Raw genomic sequence first — 20,964 nt, 5'->3', positions numbered from 1 at the left:
AATCTTTTTTAAGAATTTATGAAGAACAAATACTAATTAAGTCCTTAGAGATGAAACAAGATATTTAACAAATAATTTATATTAATATTGACTTAGATTATTTAGTCTATTTTTTATTAAGCTTTGCTTTTATTTGACTGACTTATTAATTAATTAACTATTGATTTATTTGTTTGTTTGTTTATTTATTTCGCGGTGAAATTCTACAAATTAGAAAGTTATTAAATTTTTTCAGAAAAAATAAAAATATCAAAGTAGATTAAAAAAAATGCATTTCATTTAAAAATTTAACAAATTCATAGTAAAAATATGATAAAATATCTATGGAATGTTTGTTTGTCTCAACTAATTTTATGCAATTTTTGTTATTTTAATAAACTTTTTTCAAATTAAAAATTCATCTTTGCTAATATTTAAAGAAGGTTTGTTTATTTGCATAAATAAAAGTATTATTTAACTATTGGTTATTTTTATAATTTTATAGTTTAATAAAAAAACTAATACATCATTATTAATTTTTGATTTCAAACCTCATGAGTTAAAGATAGTGTGTTAATGATAGCTTTGATGAAGACGACTATATGGAAATGGCGTTCTTAAAAAAGAAGGAGACCTATCGTCTGAATATACGCAAAGCTAAAGTTTAGTAAGCTCTCTGTGAAATAAGACAAAAAAAGTTTTATGGAAGCACAAACTTCAGTCTAAATGATAACACAAATTTCAATTCATCAATAGAATTAATCGCAAAATTCAGTCCTTAAAATCGTTTGACTTAAAAGCAAATTTCATTCTTAAGCACAGTAGCAAACAAGAAAGATTTAATTCGATCTATTATCTCTTAGCAATCCTGCTCTTAACTCTTTTTAAGCGATGCAAAAGAATGGTTTTTAAAAAACATATAGTGCTTTTAAGATATAGAGCATAATTAGTTTTCAAATAATTAGCTTCAGTAGATTCGTGTTTATATTGACCTCGCTTAAGCAATTGAAGAAATAGGTGGTATATAAATAATTCATCTGAATGATATCCTTTTTTTGACACGTATGATGAATGTGTGCGACATCCAATAAAAATTAGAAATAATAGATATTATGGGCACTTTATATGATTCTTCAAAACTAAAGTAGAATATCATCTAATACTTGATTTAATATATTAATATGGATAAAATAGAAATTTCTGAAAGAATATTAGACATTTTTATTGATAAGCTAGTCAAATTTGACTCATATTTAATTCAGAAGCTAAGTTAGCACTTTTTCTAAAAAATGTTTAAGCGCTTACTGCATTTAAAATGCAAGAGTATATCCATGAAAGTTTTAAACATAGCTTCAATATTAATTGAAAATAGTAATATATATAATTTATTTGCTCAATCTAATTTATAAAGCTAAAACACAATATTCTAATTGCTGATATGGCACTTGGAGCTAAAAGATATTCCTTTGATGAAAGAAATAACTAAATTTCTATATTCAATTATAAATGAAAATAATGAGTGTCTCGAAAATATCTAAAGCATCATACAACAACTAATAGACTCTTAATTAATAAATAAACTATTTGATGTTTTCACTTCTTAAAGTAGGGAATATTAATTTTTTATAAGCCTTATTCTTAAAGTATTTTCTTATGCCAATCACTTTCAAATAGAACATTTCTTCGAAAGCTAATTAAAGTATTTTATAATGAACCATTTGGTTAATTGCTTAACATCTAATTAACCAGAATTTATCTTAAATGTCTTACAATTCATTCATCAGCTTCTATTTGAAGAGAATGAATATAATTAATAAAACTACTATCCTCGTAAAAAGCTAATCTAATCTTTAGATATATTAATCTATATTAATAGTTTGATTGGCTAAAATGACGATAGGATAAGTAACCAAGCTTTAAATATTTCAACTTACTTATGATATATTTCATATTATATAAAAATCCCAAAAAACACAAATAAAAATTCATTCTTTATTTTATCACCAACATTAATTATTTGTATGGCTTTTATTATAATTTATTGTAGACGCAAAATATAAATAATTTATTACTTTTCTTTTCTCATAAAAAGACAAATTTATTATTTTAAGATATTCTTAATAAATATTTAATATTTATAAATACTTGAAGAGTTTATCATTTATATAAAAGTTAATAGAGATAAATAAAATATATTTAAAGAAAAAATATTTAAAATAACAATTATTGTAGACCAAAATCACTTTATGATTTATCTGTTTCTTAAACACCAATTTTTATTCATATAAAATACTTCTATAAATTTGAATAGAATTAATTTTACAATAAATAGTTGCTTTAATATGCAAAAATACTTCATTTTATATAGTACTTTTTTAATAAAGAAAACTAAGAGGGTTGGAAATAAATGACTTTGAAATCTGAAATATCTACTATCTATCAATAGTCAAAAATTGCTGAAATTCTTTACATCCTTGACACTGATTATAACCCTCCAATTTTTGACAATAGTTTTTTTAAAAAGTGTTAATTTATGAGAATTGAATATATTTATTTTTTTACTCAATAAGCTATTTTAAGAATGATCTTAGTTATTTTCTTTCAAACTTAGAAACAGTCTAAATTTAAATCTTAAATTTTAATATGATAGATATTATTAATATATTAATTTTACTGGAAGGAACGAGTAGAGAGAGATTGATTTCCTTTTATTATATTTACAAATTGTTAAATATGCAATAATATTTTTACTAATTTTAATGGTTATTATGGTAATTATATTGCCATTTAATTAAATGGTCTGAGAATAATCAAAAATAGAATCAATACTCACCATGAAATCTAATTTTATATTATATTTGGTGCTGGCTATTCTTAAAATTTTATTGTAAAGTAATTAATTTAAGTATATAAATTAGCAAATATACATACTTTATAATATTTGATCAAACATACTTTGAGAAAGAAAGAATAATTAATTAATATACTTTTTGATTGATCAATGATAATATCTAAGCAATACAAATAAAATAATTAAATATAAAAAAAGAATATTTTAAGTATTCTGGTTTATATTTAAAAAAAGTGAATTTAAAAATAATTTTTAGGATTCACATTTAAATAAAAATTCTTTAAAAAAATAATTTTCTCACATAGATATTGTTCATTTTCTTCATTTTAAGTTTCGATTACATTTAATTATGTAGATTACTTATGTAATTTAGAAAAAGCAAATAAGTAAACAAAAAGAATAAAGTATTAATCACTGTACTTCCTCAATAGAATAAATTGTCAGCTAAGCTCAAATAAAAGAAAATGAATTCTAAGCTAAAAAGCCAACCTCAAATAAGTTGAATTCATCTATCTTTTAGAAGGATTTTCAAACATTTACAGAAAGTAGCAATTAGCTTCTCAATGATTATGAAAAACTTAATCTGAAAAATATTTCTAAATAATAAATCAAATTTAATCGAATCTAGCAAAAAAATAGTATTTAAAGGAATCATGATTCAATCAGCATAAAAACCTATTCTCCTCAAAAAGAAAATATTTTAAATAAATCAATTTAAAATGAAAAAAGGCATAATTTATCTGAAATAATTACTCGATATAGAAGCTCAACAACATAAGAGGATTCAAGGAAGAAAAACTCTGAATTTTTTTCAACTCCATAAAAGAAGATTTTATAATTTAAAAGTCCTGAAAATAATTTAAAGCACTCTTTTTCAACATCTTCTTTTATCACATAACCACCTAAAGAGGAAAATCATCAAATTAAGAAAATATTACACAGATCTCAAACTTATTAAAATCTTAACTCTACTTAATTATAAGATAAATAGCCTACAGTGGGGATTAAGAAAGAATAATAATGTTTGCTGATTAAGAGCGCGTTTACATTACTTCCAAATAATAGATATTTACCTCTTGATGATGATAAAATTATAACCATTAGGACTCCTGTATCATCATCTGATTCTTCTGACAGCGGTGATATCAATGAAGATTTAACTTAATCTCATAAGAAGGTTGAACCAATAAATGAATCTTCCAAGTAGTTTTTAAAAAATTTTCTTAAAGAGAGGAGATAGCAAGAGAAATAAAATACTTGCATAAAAATGAGCAATTAAGTTAGAAAAATATAATAAACGATCTTAAATAAAGTTTTGAATGAAATGAATAAAGAAAAAGAAAGAAAATTAATAATTAAAAACCTAGAAATAGTTAAATTTCTAATGAAAAACAAAAAGAAGTTAACAAGTGAAGACTATGATCCTCTTGTTCACTACCGCCCTAAAGATAACTTTTGCAAGAATAAAAAGACCATTCTAAAATTGAATAGTGGGTTTCATCCTCCTAAAGATAGTGCAGCAATAGCACGAGATTAGCAAGAAGAATAAAAAAATTTTATTATTCCATGCTAGAAGTAAAACTTCTTTGGGAGTGAATATCGTAGAATGCTTAATAGAGGAGTCCCCTAAATAGTTAAAGACCTTTAAAGCTTTCGATAGTGATTTGTGTTGAATTTATATTATAATAATTAATAACATTAATTGATATATTTTATAAAAAATGTTAATATTTTAAATTAAACAATGACATAAGCTTATCTAAAAATGAATTAATTTTTAAATATATTATTTATTATTGAAATTAAGGTATTTTTTAATTTAATTTAACCTGAAAAAAAGTTAAATCACTAGTAAAACTAAGCATATTTGTTTTTTTACTTACCTTTTATAAAGAATATTTGTATTGATATTATAGCTTTAAATTCTTAAAATCATAATTTTTCTAAAAATCACTATTAAGAATTATACCCTTTCCTAATTAATTCCCTCAAAAAATCACTAAAATGAATTTATAGAGCCAGAGGAAAGTCAAAGAAAATTAGAGTTTTATTTAAATAAAAAAATAATTAAATCTATGTAGACTTACTTTTAAATCTACACCATTTTATTTTTCTCAAATTTTTTCATAGAGGTTCACTTTATTTACAAATTAATATTTTTCATTTTAATTTTACATTAAATTTCTTTTATTTTTTTTATTAAAGAAGTAATGAAAGAAATCTGTTTTTTAGAATAAACATTTAGTCTAATTTTTTAATTTAAATCTGTTAGGAGAGTTAATTGATTGATTTTAGTTAATTGCAATATTTATATTTAATATAAAAAGAGATAAAAGAGCAAATAAAATTATTAAAAGTAAATTATTAAACTATATTTAAAAGAAAAAATTTAAATTGGCATCTACATTAAAATTTTAAAAAGATTGCTGTTGCTATTAAATCAATTGCTAAATAAAAAACACAAATAAAAATTAAAAGTAATTAAAAATATTTAATTCAATTTAAATATTCAATTTTATCTAAATTAATAATTAATTTGATTATAAAATTTTTAAAATTGATATTTTAAATATTTTCTTAATGAGAGAAAAAAACAAATAAAAAATAAATACATTAACACCAAACAAACATAACAAAAAAATATTATCAAATAATTTCCTATGTTTTGACTAAGTTTAGATTCTTCATAGAAAAGTTACACTTTTCTGGTTTATCTGTCTATGGCTTCATTTTACTTTAAATTTAAGGCTAAAACGTTAGTTTTTTGTTATTATTTCTAGTTTGAGGAACACTAATTTGATTTTAAGAAAACTCCTTAGGAAATTGTATATTGTTTTTAGATATACCAATTTTTTTAGGGTTTTTTTTTAGTATTTATAACTTAAAAAATTGCCTTGAAACTAATTTATCTATGTTTTTCTATATAATTGCACTATATTTAGGTATAACTTCTGTTGAGTTATTATGAGGATAGTATATTTTAAAATTGTAAAGCTTATCAAACTTCTTATTTAAGTCTTCAATGGTCAAGTAATGAAAAGATTTTTCTTAACCGTTTGTAGTTTGTGTAGTAAATTATTTGTGAAAGTTATTTTAAATCAGATTTGAACCTAGGGTGTAACTGTTTGCTAAATTGCTTGCTTAATAAGGATTTGCATTTGCATGGTTTACAATTGGATTTAACGAGCTAGGAATTTGCAATAAACCATTTTGTGCATTTGCAGACATTGATTTTCTTGGATCATTTCTTCTTTGCAATGCCTTCCTATGTTTAATTTGAGTCTCTTTTTCTTTTTTTTCTTTCGAATGTATTTTTTAAGAATGATTTCGTTTTTCTTTTCTACCCATGGAAATTAATTATTATAGCTGTTTATCATTTAAGCTTATCGATTGAGCTAATACACTTCCTCTCTTTATATTTATATCCTTTTGATCAGCGCTTAAATGGTGATCATCCGTATTTTGTGTGACAAATTAAACCTAATGTTAGAATTATTATAAGTCATCTTTATTGACTTAGTTTTTTCTTGTATGTTTTGGAGGGAGGGGATTTGAAGACTCAAGTACAAGTATGTTTGGTTCTAAAGCAATCAAATTATACGTGCTTAGAGGCTGTAAATTTTATTGTGTCTTTTTTTAGTGTTCTTGATCATGCTCAGGGATAGGATTAAGATTTTGCTATTTTGTGTTAATTTGTTAACCTTTGTTATCATAAATAACACTACCTCTAGAGTTTGAACCAACAAATATAGAACTCTTTCTTCTATTTATTTTATTTACTGAGAGTTGCTGCTACTACTATCCTCCAAACGAATCTAAGTCGCTGTTTTCTTTTGCCGTTGAAATAATTGATAATTAGGATTTAGATGTTTTTTGAGTTTCTGTTTCTGATGAAGAACTTTCAGAGCTTGAAATCTCATCATTTATGAGCTCATCTTCTACTCTAAAAAATTCTTATTCTAGCTTCAGCAAGTCTTATTGGTGGTCTGGATTATTCATAAAATTATACATTATTTCTTATATCATATTTAGTTTTAATAGAGTTCTGTATTGAATATCTTTTTTCCTTCGCTTATGTTCTGATCTTGTTAGAGAAGATACTGAATAATTGTGCTTTAAGAAGATAATTTATTTGGTTAAAGTTAACTGCGTTTTAGGGCATTTGTTAGATAGATGATCTCCCTAATTGCATTGATAGCATCTAATCGAGGCGAACTTAAGATTGTTTTTCAATGTTACCGCTTCTTTCACCATTTAGAAATTCTCATAGTCATTATTATTATGTCTTATCATCTCCAAAAAGTGCTGTCTTTTTATTTTATAAAGTCTGCAAAAATCGCAAGCTTTTGCTGTAGCGCCTCTAACTTATCCCGTTATGAAAGAAATCTCTCCGAAATACTATTTCTTATGCAATTCTTAAAAAACATATTCCTTCTCATCTCCCGTCCTACTCTCATAAAGTAGTTAAACTGAGCCTTTAACTATGTAGTAAACTGCTCCATCGTCTAGCTCCTACTATTTAAAGATAATTTCATTAGGAGAAAATAATATTTCTTCCATGTATTAAATTAGCTTAAGTTGTGTAGCTTCAGAAACAAAATCTCTTATAACTGGAATATCCTTCAAGAATTTACCCTACACCTCTCTCGCAAGATCTTCTTACAATTATTTTGAAAGTTTCTAAATTATCAGTTTTTCATTTTGCTTTTTCGTTTGGTTTGATTCCTTTTATTTAAAAAAAGAAATCAAAAAAATTATTTAATTAATTAAAAAGCAAATAAATAAATAAATCAAAAAACAATCAAACAAAGAATTAGTAAATCAAAAAATAAATAAATAAATAATTAATTAATTAATATGCAAATAACAGTCAGTTATTTTTTAAAATTAAGTGTTTATTTAATTTGTTGGATGAAAGAAAGTTAATCAAAATAATTAAATTTTCTAAAAAAAGAAATCAAAAAAGAGTTAAATAATTACTTTGTGTAAATATTCGATATAATTGCTAACTTTAACTCTAACTTTAGAATCAACTTATTCTTCAATCATATAGCAATGTATCATCTGCATGTCATTTTTATATTCTAGATTTGTTTTATTTATATTATCGATGATGCAACCAATAGAATTAAGAGAATAAGCCCATATCATTCCAGTGCAAAACATTGTTATAATTGTAAACATAATTTCGATAGGATTTTTAGGAGTGATATCACCATATCCAACTGTTTGCATTGTGACAGCTAGAAAGTAAAATGAATAAATATACCTAATATGAATTTCAGCATCGTTCAAATTTTCATTATCAATCCATGTATCGTTTCTCTTTAATATTTTGATTTCATAAAGAGCTAGTCCGTGCCACAAAATCGAAAAAAAATGACAAACACTAACAATCAAAAAGATAACTTTAAACAAATCAACAAGGTTTTTCTTATTTTTCTAAAAGCTCAAGAAAAAGCTAAGAGCATCCAAAATATTTGTAAGTTAAAATATTTTAAAAGCCATAAAACCAAACGCTATCTTGTATGTTATAGGATTAGTTATATCAATTTTAAAATAATTAATCATAAAAGGAATTAACCCAAGAATATCCCACACTAAATTTCCTTTGATATATTTAATGGCAACAGATACCCTATTTTGATTTACATTGCCTTTCTCTATAATCGCAGTATTAAATGTGAAAATAATATCAAAGATAAATTAAATATAACCGATAGTGAATGTCGTCCTATAGTCATTTGTGTCTAACTCAAAGAAAACTACCAAACTGATAACATATATGAAGTAAATAATAGAGACGGCAATTATTGTATCCCAAACTCTCTTAAACAAATGATTAGGCTAAAATAACTATATTTTTCTAATTACCCATTTAAAGAAAGATAAAAATTTTTAAAACCAGATTTAGAACTCACCAAATGCAATTGTGAACTTGCTTGTTTATTTTGATTTGGCATGATATTTCTTAAATCGGGCAGTAACGTCTCCTATTAATTAGTGTTGTCTTTATGTGATTTTCTCAAATATTCTTAAATTCTTTGTTAATTACCTATAAAAATGCTTAACATTTACTAATAAGTTTATTGCTTTCATCAATTTAACAGGAACTTTCTCTTTTTGAACAACAATTTCAGATTTTATTTCTATAGTGTTTTCTGGTCCCTCATCGAAAAGCCTTGTTCCAAAGGCTGGTCTATTACATGGGCTTTAAACTTGTTAATTATTCATACCTTAAATAGCTATCTTAAATTAATCTAGATTTATTTTCTTAGAGGATTAAACCTTATTTTGTAAAGGTTTTAATTAGCTAACGATTAAACTAGTATTTTAACTATTTGATGAGTCTTGTATCATCATGCTTAACTATTCATTTTTTACAATAGATGTGTTTTAATTGATTTCGATAGGAGTATTATCTCCTTCCTAAGTAGGAGTATTAACGTTAGCATTTGCTATTAAATCAGCTGAAACGCTATCATTAATGATTTTAAATTATTAATTATTATCTGCTTCCTACTCAAAATCAATAGATTAACCTTTTTTATGGTTTAACTATTTGAATTCCTCTTCAATCTATTTTTATAAACATGTTGAGTTAGTTAGTAGAAGTATTTTATATTTCTGATGATCAAACAAATAAAAAAATGTTTTAACCTTATCGTATATGTGTATTTAATTCATATGAAAATGGGTATTATCTAGCGAACTTGCATCAATGCTTATATCATCTAATTACTAACTTGCCATTTTGCTTTTTCAATATTCTCTCTCTAAAAAAGAGACAATCTTTTTTTAATTGATTATGTTATTGTGTATGACTTTTTGGAAAAAAATTAGCTAAGCTTTTTGACTAAATAATCAAATCAATTATTTAATTAATTATTTTAAGGAAATCAATAAAGAAACAAATACAAACTATTCAATAAAGTTTATTAAAAAGAAATTTATTATTTGTGATTTTATTTTTCACTTTATTAATTTCTGTAATCAAACTATTATGTTTTTTCTAATTAATTATTTATATAAACATTATGCATCAATAAATGGACGACTGATTGGTTTTGTTAGCTAAAAATTTGTTTCAAAATAATGATTTCATTAAACAAATGAATTTCCTATTAACTAATCAATAAAATATGAACCCATTATTTTAATTAATTTTGTAATATTCAAATACTAAAAAATAATAAAAACAAAATTAATTTTTCTTCTCATTTTTTAATTTCACATAAAATTATTTTTTTTTTTCAAATAAAATTTTCTAAAATTATGATTTTAATTTTAAAATTAACTTGTTTAAAGCTTTATAATTAAAATTAATTAAAACATGTTTTTCCTAACTTTATCAATAAATTTGAACTAAATACGACTTGTTTTAATTCATTTTAAATCTAATAAAAATTTCCCAAATTAAGTAAATAATTGCAGAAAACATAAATTTAATTTTAAAATTATTTTAAATTAATCTTGAATTTTTATAAATGTTGACTGCTCAAATTTGTTTTAAAACAAAATAAAAACATAAAGACTAACACAGAATTTATTATCAAAAAATATTTTTATAAGACATATCTTTAGTTTTCTTTAAATTGTAAATCTTTTCATTGAATTTATTCATTTTTTTACTTAGAAGTGTGTTTCGTGATGATTGTTTCTGCCTTATAGATTGTTTTAATTTACTTTATTATTCCCAACTCTATTTAAAGGATTATATAACTACACCTATATTGCAGTTAGGATAGTAATATTTATAAATTTTAAATTTCTCAAATAGTTGCAGCATATAATAGCTTGAATCTCCAGATTGCTATGAATAATCTTGATCTTATTCAAGTATTTCTGCTTAATAAAGTAAATTGTTATCTATTGGCAATTATAATTCTGAAGCTAATAATGTTTTCTTTGTATTTTCTCTCATATTAATATCTGTTAAAGTCTCTACTAATTTATTATTAAGATCTAAGTTACCAAAAAGTTAAGTGTTTGATAATCTGCTTTTATTAAAATCTTAATGTGGAGATTTATTTAGATTTTTATTCATAATATGTGAATTCCTCTGATTGTTCAAAGGCTGAAAATGAGGCTGTAAAAAAGCTTAGGAAAGATAATTTTGTATTGTATTGATGCTACCTCTATTTTAATTAACCTACTGAACTATACCAGAATTCCTTGATGGATAATTTTAGGTATTTTCATTATTAAATTTGTTTGAAAATTATAAATTCGAATCTGCTTAATTTATATCAAAAGTTTAATTTTTAATTTATTAATTTTGAATCTGATTTATTATTTGCAGCTACACTGCTGGCGATGATATCAAGGATTATCTCTTTTATTGCATCATCTACCTCAATATAGTTAATCTTTTACTTTTTCTTCTATTTGAAATACTGTTTTACTAGTTCTAAGGTATTTCGAAATTTATTTCATTAGAGTTTAATGAAGCTAAGGAACCTAAATAACTGTTAACACTTCCCTATTTAGAACGATTTTTAGTATATAAAGATAGAGTATTTGTCTTTTAATATTGATTTTATTTAAAGCTATTTAACTTCTCTAATTTTTAAAGTAATTTAATTTAGTTTGAATCTCTATCATTAATTTGATTATATTATTTTGGAATTTTATCTAATTCTAATTAATCTTTAATTTACTAATAAAAGCTTTCATCAAATGATTTAGATTTTCTTATTCTATTGGGAATATTTTATTTCTCATTTTATTAAATATCTTTGCTATGATAAGGTTTATTAATTAAATTTTATTCATTTTAAGGTTATTCAGTTGAATCAACTTAATAGCCTTCCTTTTACTTTTAATTCATTTAAGGTTTGAATTAGCTTTGATTTATCTATTTTTGTTACTATGTTTCATTTTCTTCCAAAATAGATAAACTGAAGGATTTTCTATGTAAAAATGTTTTTATATTTGGCTATTTTTCAAGCTCATGATTCTCGTTATTTGAATAATTAATTTATTATGAAGCTGTGGATAAAAAACTATGTTTATTATCTGAAGATTTTTACTATTGATTGCTATTTTCATTATTTATTTATCTGACTCTTTAATCAAAAGAACTATTTTTTAACCCACCTTCGTTTGGCTATTATAAAATGATATTTGCTTTTGGACTAGAGCTCGTTTAAATTTTACTTCTTGTTTAGTTTATTTATTCGTTCAAACTTTAGGATAAACTGCTAGTCTTTTGTAGAGTGCAAGATTTCTTAGAATTACAAAGTGAACTTGATCTTTAATCCCCATATATAATTTAATATTAACTTATTGAATTTTTTGAACTAGTTACTGAAAACTGTTAATTAAGATACTATTAATCCGGAATAGCTTCATTTTTTTTACTCATTTTAATAGATTGATTTCTTTAAAATTATTAAATAGGAATTTCTTATTGATTTTTTATTTCACCAAAAGATGAGTTCCGGTTCTAATATGTTTAACTTAAATTTAAAGAGTTACTTTAACAAGTTTACACCTACATTTTAACTTTATTTTAATCTTGTATAGAAACATTTTAATTTTTATTATTGTCATTATCTTAGCTATCATTATCTTCTTCCTCTTATTACTCTTCTTTAATTCTTTATGGATTACTATCAAATTTGTCTTATTTTACCAAACTATTTTCTAAATTTTGTAGTTCTTATGCTTTTTCTAGATCTTTAAGCTCTTAAAGGCACTCTTCTATAAAAGCCTCATCTTAACTTAGATGTAGTTCTTCTTCCAATTACTACAATTATGTAAGGTTTTCTTCTTTTTATAAGAATTGAAAGATTGCATCCGTTGTTTCAAAATTTTTTTCCAGAGAGTGAAACCTTTCTCTTTTTCTTTCTTTCTTGGTTCTCTCAATATGAGGTACAGAATTGTTTGTTTTTTGAATCATTGTCTACTTAGATAATGTTAAATGAATTTTGGGACACTTTATTGAAAAATGATCTGTCTTATTACAAATGTAGCATTTTATTTTAAATAATTTTTGATTTTCTTTAAATGTGAAAGCTTCTTTTAACATTTGGAAATTTTCATAATCTTAATCACTCTCTTTTAAACTTTAAAAAAAGGAATCTTTTGGAATTTTGTATGTCCTGCAGAAATCACTTGCTTAAGCTGTCATAATTCTTTAATTTCCTTGAATAAATTACATTTCTCCAAAATATTGAGATTTCTTCAATTCAGCTAAAATTAAACTTCTTGTTTAGTTTCCATCTTAATACTCATAAGTGATATGAACACTGCCTTTCACGATGTAATATAAAGCACAGTCATCTATTTCTCCCTGTCTGAATATGTACTCACCAGGTGAGAACAAGCATTCTTCCATACTTTCAACAATTTTAAATTTAGTTTGTAATTTATCAATAAATTCTATATCTTTTAAGTATTTTCCTTGAACCTCTTACACAAGATCAGACTTCAGCTTTTTTGAAAGCTTGTTTATAATATCGCTTTCTTATTATTTAGCTATTTCATCTGATTCCTTTTAAAATATTTATAAAATAAAAGCTTATACTTCATTCATATATTCAAAAAGTTTTTCTTAATTTTAAATTAAAAATAATTTGTTTTTTTATTTAAAAATTTTATTATGAATTACCTTGTAAAGATATTATAAATAGTTAGATATTTGAACTCTTAGAGCCTACGATACCTTTTCTTATCTCATGAGTCTATGTATTATCTGCATACTTTACTTATAAGATTTATCCTTCATTTCTAAATTATCTATTATAATACCTATTTTATTCAAACTGAATGCATAGAAAAAACCCGTTACAAACATCGTTACAGTTGAAAATATTATTTCGTAAGTTGTTTATGGAGTTATATCACCATACCCCACTGTTATCATAGTAACAGCAAGATAGTAGAAAGATTAGACGTACCTAGTAAATACATCTTCATCTTAAATTCCTCTTACTTAAAGCCAAGTGTTTTTACATCCCTGTTTTATTTCATATATAGCGAGTCCATGCCAAAAAAGACAAAAAACATGACAAACACAGCCAATAATAAAGATGAGCTTAACTATGTCAACAATGTTTTTCATATTCTTTTAATAATTTAAATAATAAGTTAACCTGTCAAATATATCTGAAAGAACATATAATTTCATAAGGATTTAAAAATAAATAGCCCAAGAATACAACCCCTATAATTATATGTTGAAGAAAAACATGAATAAAGGCAAGAGTGCAATTTAGTCCATGATAAAATTTCTTTTTAAATAAGTTATAGCAGCCTTTTTTCTGTCAAAAATAACCTCACCTTTCTCCAAAATTGCTGTATTGAATGTTAATAGCATGTCTAAGACAAAAAGAATAAAAACCACTTAAAAAAATGTAATAAATTAAATTGTGCTCATCTAAAAAAACGTCACTAAGCTGAATAAAAACATAACACTCAAAATTAGAATGGCTTATAAAATATCCCATATAAACTTAGAGAGATTGTAAGGCTAGAACATAGGAATGCAAAAATTTAAGTTTCTGACTACTATTTTTATTTTTTACAATACTTGCTTAAGTTTTGGAAAGTGATATAACAAGCTTTAGTTGTTAGATTCCATTAGAATGTAATAAACAGAAGTAGCATCATTAATCAAGTAATGCTATTTGTTAGTCAATTTTCCTAAAATCCTTGTATTTTTTGTTAAAAGGCGGTAAAAGCTCTTCACGTTTACTAGTAAATTAATTGCTTTAATTAGCCTAGTAGGATAATTTTTCTAAATATTATCTAAATTTGGGCTTGAATCCATTTTTTATTTACCTTCATTATCATAATATTATGAATTCTCTTTTGAGAAGTACTTCCCTTTTGATTTACTTTTATCTGTTATCAAGTATTTTAGCTTCTTTTCTTAATCATCATAATCTTCTTCTTTTCTACTTTGCTCTTTATTATCAACAGTAGTAAACTATACTTTAAATAATGAATTCTAATAACTACTTTCTTCTTTATTAGGATTTAACAAAAAATCATCATTTTAAGTATCACTTTAATTTTTTTAGATTTTATATTTTGTTTGAGTTAATTCTTCAGTTTTTAAGTCTTCGCTTGTGCAGTAACTTAATGTTTCAGATTATCTTTTATTCATTTTTTGCAAATCTTAATGATCCTTTATTTAAAATAAAATAAAATAAAATAATATCAATTAAGCTCTCAATTTTTTAACATACTTTGATATTGAACTAAATACTATTCATGTGTACGCTTAAAGATGCATCATCATTTGTTATATTAAAATCCATTTATTCTCTAAGGTATTTCAAGATTATGAATAATTTAATAAAAACTATTATTTCTACTTAATTATCTATCTATTCAAAAATATTGATTATTTATTTCTCAGTATTTGTTTAACTAAGAAAAATAATAAAGGAAATGAATAAACCTTGGAAATATATTATAAATTTTAACTATATTATAAAATAAACAACTAAATTTTAATAAAAAGTCAATTATTTAATAAAAGTTAATATAATCCATTAAATAATGTACTTTATTCATTTGTTGATTACTACTTATTTGCTCAGACAAATAATAAATAAATAATTAAGACATTATATTTATTTTTAGTTATTAATACTTAATATAAAAAGTAATTATATCGTCTTCCTCTCTTTATCAATTACATTTTTATAGTATAATTATAAATGACAACAATATTTTTATTACTTTATTTAGATCACATATAATTGTTTGAATATTAAAAAACCTATATTACTAATTCTCAGGTTTTTTTGAAGATAATTTTTTTGTGATTTTCAAAATACTTGTTCATGATCCCAAAATATAATAAAAATTCATATATCAATAAGTCAAATTTAAAAAATTTATTTTTAAAAGTTTATTCAAACAAAAATTAAATATAAAAAATTTGAATAGATAAATTTATTTAGGAATAATATGAGAAATTGCAGCAAATATAAGAACTTAAATAGTTTTATTAATTCTCTTTACAAATTAATTTAATTAAATAATTATCTTAAATTTAATTTGATGAGAAAAATTAGAATGAATTGATTAAATTTTAAACAAATACTTTTAAAAGACTTCATTAAAGATTTAGATTAAATTATTTTATAATTTATTAACAAAATAAAGTATTTAATTAAGGGATTAAAATTATTATCAAATTTACTTATTTATTATTTTTTTGCTCATAATTTTTCTGACTAAATTTCCAATTCAAATTTTGACATCTTTTTTTAACGTTTTTTGGCAAATAGGTTTTATTAATTATACTTGAGATTTTTAATGACTTCAGTGTAATTCTAATTTGGATAGTAGAAATTAAATAATTTAGCAATTTCGAAATTTTATAACATATAATAATTAATGTCTTATTCATAGCATCCATCTTACATTCCTGATAGAATTTACTGAAATTAATTTGATTGTTCATTTATCTAACTCATTTTTTTTTAACTCAACTGTCCAAACAGTTAATTTAAATTTTATTTTAACTGACTATTTCTTTGCTTAGTTTAGTTTTTATCATTCATTTAAAATTATTTAGACATTTAATTTTAGTATTTTTAATCATTTAATAATATAGGTTACCTGATTGATTACCTCTTATTATTTTAAATAAAGCTTAAAAGATTTTATTAAAAAGCTCCCAGCTAGCCTTAATATTATTGCTAAAATTAATTTAATAGCAACTATTAGTTAAGCGATTATCTTATTTACCTTTTGTTAATTGTAATGCTTTGTTGGTTTTAATAATTAAGTTTTGTATTTGTGGGAAAACTGCTCAAAGAAGATGTAGAACCTGCTATTTTTTTTGATTCTGTTATTGATTTTCGCTTTACTTAATCTCGATTATTATTATTATTATGAGTTTATGATCTCTGCACATTTTTTGAATGATGAATGTCTGAAGTATTTTGGATTTAAAAATTATTTTATTAAGAAGCTAGTTTCCCTATTGATTATTTTAATGGTTCTTCATACTAAATGTTTTTGTTACTCAATATTTTGTTTTGGATATTCTAATTACTAGCAACAGTTTTTATTGTATGATCTTTTTAAGTATCTTCTTCTTAGATTATAAGGCTACCCTCATTTTAACTTACTTTTTCTTTTTTATACTTAGGTAATTTAGGAGATAAGTTCTCATTTTCTGCAAGATATTGGGTAATTTTTTTGGAGTTAGTTTCTGTGCAATTATTTGTTTTAATTTATTTTTAATTTTATGATTTATTATTTGATTTTTGAGTTCGTTTTTTTTTTGGAAATTATGAACTCTAAGATACTTGCTCTGAAGAGATTTAAGAATTAGTACTACTAGAGTCTGATTCAGAGCTGCTGAATTAAGAGGATTGATTCTACTCTGATACACTTTACAATAAATTTGATTCATTTTTAGGTATATTATTTTAAATTTAGTCAACTATTGAGGATCTATATTTACCAATAGTTTAAGGAGGGCAATTATTATTGTTATTCAAATTAAATATTGATAATCTACTTCTATTGTTCTAATCTTTCTGTTCTAAACACATTATTTAGCTAGAGATGTCTGAAGGCTATTAATAAAATTTATCATTATGTTAATCAGTTTCTTTATGATAAATTTCATTCAGGAAATTTAATTTGCTATTCGAAACATTTTATTCGTCTTTTAATTTCATATTCTAATTATACACTTTATCTTGAGAAAAAGTGTCTTCTTCTGACTCAGATTCATCATACCACTCATCTAATTTCAAACCTTATTCTAACTCATCTAATATTTCAAAATAATTTTAATTATTATTTATCTCATAAACCCCATTTACGCATCTTTATATTAATTAGAGAGCTTTTGTTTTATCCATTGTTCTTCTATCAGTTTAAGATCTTTCCATGTGAGGTTCTGATTTGTTATTTTGACTTACTATAACTTGCTTTGAAAAAGTAAGATGAGTCTTAGGACAATTGATAGAATAGTGATCTCCTTGACCACATAAATAACATTTTATATTTGCAAACTTAAAATTATTTTTTTATATCAATGTTTCAACAGTCATCTAAAAATTCTCAAAATCTTGCTCATCTTTTTTGATGACCTCAAGAAATTTTTGTCTTTTAATTCTATAAACTCTGCAAAAATCTGCAGCTACTGCCGAAGCAGTTCTACAAAATCCAGTAAAAAAAGATATTTCTCCAAAATATTATTATTTTTCTATAGTTCTTAATATAGTATTTGGGTTTTCTTTATTCTAAGTTTCTATTACAATATTAACATGACCTTTAACTAACAAATAAAGAGCAGAGTCATCTAAATCTTTTTATTTGAAAATAAATTCCCCTGGAGAGTACAAGCATTCCTCCATAATGTAAATAATTTCTTGCAATGAGTTTAATTTGCTTAAAATGGGCAGATTGCATACATATTTACCTTAAACATCTTTAATCAAATCACTTTTTAGTTAGTTAGATAAAATTTCTATTATACTTTTTTCTTATTGCTTTTACACTTCATTTGACTCCTTTTATTTTATAAAATTTTATTTTCAAATTTTCTTAAATTTTTTCAAACAAAAATAATGTTTTTATTAATTTAAAAAAAAAATTTATTTAATTTATTTTAAAATGTCACTTTTGTTATCTTATATTTGATAGTTTTTAATATATAAAATAATACCTTATAGAGATACTCTAAGTAATTAGAAATTTTAGCTCTTAGGATAGTGGAAACATTTTCTTCTCTCATAAATCCATGAAGGATTTGCATACTTTCTTTGTATTATTTATCCTTTTTTTCAATATTTTCTAGAATACTACCTATCTTATTTAAACAAAAAGCATAGATAAATCCAGTGGTAAACATTGTCAATATTGTAAAACACATCTCATACTAGTTTTTAGGAGTAATGTCTCCATATCCTACAGTTATCATTGTTACAGCTAAAAAATAAAAAGAGTAAACATATCTTTTTAATACATTTTATTCATTGACTAAATTTTATGCAGATAACCAATTATCTTCGATTCCTATTTTAACTTCATAAACTCCTAAACCATGCCATAAAATACAAAAAAAATGGCATACACATCCAATCATAAATAATAATTTTGCCAAATCAACAGAGTTTTTGGAATTTTTCTCATAATTAAGATAAAAGGCAATATTTTCAATAATTTTTGACAATAAAAAAAACTTGAAAATAATCAATAAATCAAGAATCCAATATAGAGCATCAGCTTCCGATTAATTATCATAAGATTATAAAAATATAGGAATAATTCCAATACAATCTAGAGCAAAATTTCCTTTTAAGTAATGAAGAGAAATCTATTTTCTATCTATGTTTAGATTACCTTTTTGTATTAAAGCTGTATTGAAGCTGAAAATAACGTCAATCACAAAAACAAATGACGTTAACTTAAAATAGGTCTAATATGGACTTATATCTAGAAAAAAAAAATTCCTTAGACTGAGCAAAAAAGATATGGTAATTATTAAAAAGGCTTAAAATAAATCCCATGTCCTCTTCCATAATGATTATGGTGAAAATAATGGTATTTGTATTAAAACAGAGTTTTTTTGCAATCTAAAAAGATTAACAATTTTTTGTGTTATTCGAATTATCTAAAAGGCAAAAAATGTATAATCTTATTCCAATTTTCTGAAAGATGTTATATCTCCTATTACGCTGTGCTATTAATCAGTTAGTTTACCCCAAATCCTTTAATTTTTAGAAAGCTGCCTATAAAAAGATTTTACATTGACAAGTAGATTTATAGCTTTCATTAGCTTAACTGGTACAACTTCTACATTCTACTATTCAGAAACTTCTACATTTAAATTTTATTCTTAATTTGAATTCTAATCTTGAATTTTTCTACGTTAAAATCCTAATATAGCTTTACTAACACTACTAAATCTTTGATCTCTTTCTGTAGTCATTCTTTTTTACTATTGCTCTAATTTTGATTACACTGACCCTAGTCTAGTTCTTTACTATTCTATCACATTTATTTAATCTTGAGTTGAATCTACTTTCGTTACATTTAAATATTTTGCTTCAGTAACTAATGAAGCTGATATCATTATTGTATCCTGCTTACGCATGTTTAAGCTATAAAAATCTTCCTCTTCATTCTATTTAAAAATTATAATTAAGTTGTAAGGTAAATATCATTTTTTAAGCTAAATTATGTTAATTATTAATAATCATTTTTTACTTTGTTTCCAATTTAAACCTCAAGCATATGGCTAGAGTTAAAGTTAGGATAATACTAATCTTATTCACTACTATTTGCATTTTCAGTATTCATGTATATCTTAAATTAAAATATTTTAAATTTATTTGAGTTATTTTATAAAAATTTTAAAGCTTCTATTTTTATATTTAATAGGATTCTACCAATTTTAGCTAAAAAAAATAGAAGTAACAAAATATTAATAAATTATTATTAAAAAAGTATCAAAAACTCAACCCAAAATTAAATTTTCTATGTTAATTAACTAAATTTGAATGAAATAAAATATTTGTGCAATCATTAAAATTTCTTAATAAAACTAAGCATTAAGAAAATATTTTTAGAATTTTAAATCTAATATATTTATTTTAATTAAGAATAATAGTTTATATTACTGTAGATACTCATTAATTAAGGCCGATAGATTTTAATTTTAAAAACTGAAAATTTGGCCAAAAGTTTTTTTTTCCAAAAAATCGGCCTTAATTAAGGTAGGCCTTAATTATTGAGTATCTACAGTATTTAAAAAATCTTTAAAAAAATTAATATATTATTCTGTTAACAAAATTAGTAATATCTTGCTTTTTTGTTATAGAAATTAGTAATTTTTTTGTAAAAAGGTTTCATGTATTTATCTGAAAAAAATTTAATTTTTTTTGGCATATTTCAAAAAATGATATAATAAATTATATAAATTGAAGTTATTTTAACAATTATATAAATTGTGGTTCAAATAAAATTTGGTTTTTATTTATTATATTTAGTTAGGCATACTTTTAAATAAAAAATAAAATAATCACAAAAAAAAGCAAATAAAAAGTTAATTAAAATCCTTCAAAATCTAAAAATAAAATACAATAAGAAAGTAACAATTTAATAATTTTTAAAGTAAATAGAAATCGAAATTTAATAATAAACAA

At 23.0% G+C, this 20,964-nt stretch overlaps 5 protein-coding genes across 5 annotated transcripts; 1 reads left to right on the top strand and 4 right to left on the bottom strand. All coding sequences in view use genetic code 6, as the record gives it.

Annotated features, from left to right (window-relative positions):
- Positions 1-505: 505 nt before the first annotated feature.
- TTHERM_000083539 (hypothetical protein) lies at positions 506-898 on the bottom strand (the record flags this gene model as incomplete). The annotated part of the gene is made up of 1 exon (XM_012796795.1): positions 506-898. One exon carries the CDS (start codon positions 896-898, stop codon positions 506-508), a length of 393 nt encoding a protein of 130 aa, XP_012652249.1.
- Positions 899-3,179: 2,281 nt separating this feature from the next.
- On the top strand, positions 3,180-4,493 carry TTHERM_00083560 (hypothetical protein; the record flags this gene model as incomplete). The annotated part of the gene is made up of 1 exon (XM_001012602.1): positions 3,180-4,493. One exon carries the CDS (start codon positions 3,180-3,182, stop codon positions 4,491-4,493), a length of 1,314 nt encoding a protein of 437 aa, XP_001012602.1.
- Positions 4,494-5,476: 983 nt separating this feature from the next.
- TTHERM_00083570 (cation channel family protein) lies at positions 5,477-9,583 on the bottom strand (the record flags this gene model as incomplete). Its single annotated transcript, XM_001012603.2, has 3 exons — positions 5,477-7,555; positions 7,811-9,409; positions 9,491-9,583. 3 exons carry the CDS (start codon positions 9,581-9,583, stop codon positions 5,477-5,479), a joined length of 3,771 nt encoding a protein of 1,256 aa, XP_001012603.2.
- A 799-nt stretch (positions 9,584-10,382) lies between these two features.
- Positions 10,383-15,180, bottom strand: TTHERM_00083580 (cation channel family protein; the record flags this gene model as incomplete). The annotated part of the gene is made up of 4 exons (XM_001012604.2): positions 15,028-15,180; positions 14,367-14,966; positions 13,446-14,306; positions 10,383-13,328 (listed from the first exon to the last, which is right to left on the bottom strand). Exons 1-4 carry the CDS (start codon positions 15,097-15,099, stop codon positions 10,383-10,385), a joined length of 4,479 nt encoding a protein of 1,492 aa, XP_001012604.2. The 5' UTR covers positions 15,100-15,180.
- An 831-nt stretch (positions 15,181-16,011) lies between these two features.
- Positions 16,012-20,119, bottom strand: TTHERM_00083590 (cation channel family protein; the record flags this gene model as incomplete). The annotated part of the gene is made up of 5 exons (XM_001012605.2): positions 16,012-16,220; positions 16,415-16,428; positions 16,544-18,327; positions 18,483-19,943; positions 20,027-20,119. 5 exons carry the CDS (start codon positions 20,117-20,119, stop codon positions 16,012-16,014), a joined length of 3,561 nt encoding a protein of 1,186 aa, XP_001012605.2.
- Between the last annotated feature and the right edge of the window lie 845 nt (positions 20,120-20,964).

This window comes from Tetrahymena thermophila, assembly GCF_000189635.1.
Source record: "Tetrahymena thermophila SB210 genomic scaffold scf_8254697, whole genome shotgun sequence".
Taxonomy (NCBI): Eukaryota; Ciliophora; class Oligohymenophorea; order Hymenostomatida; family Tetrahymenidae; genus Tetrahymena; species Tetrahymena thermophila.
The sequence above is the reverse complement of the archived record's forward strand: the minus strand, read 5'-3'. Positions and strand labels throughout refer to the sequence as shown.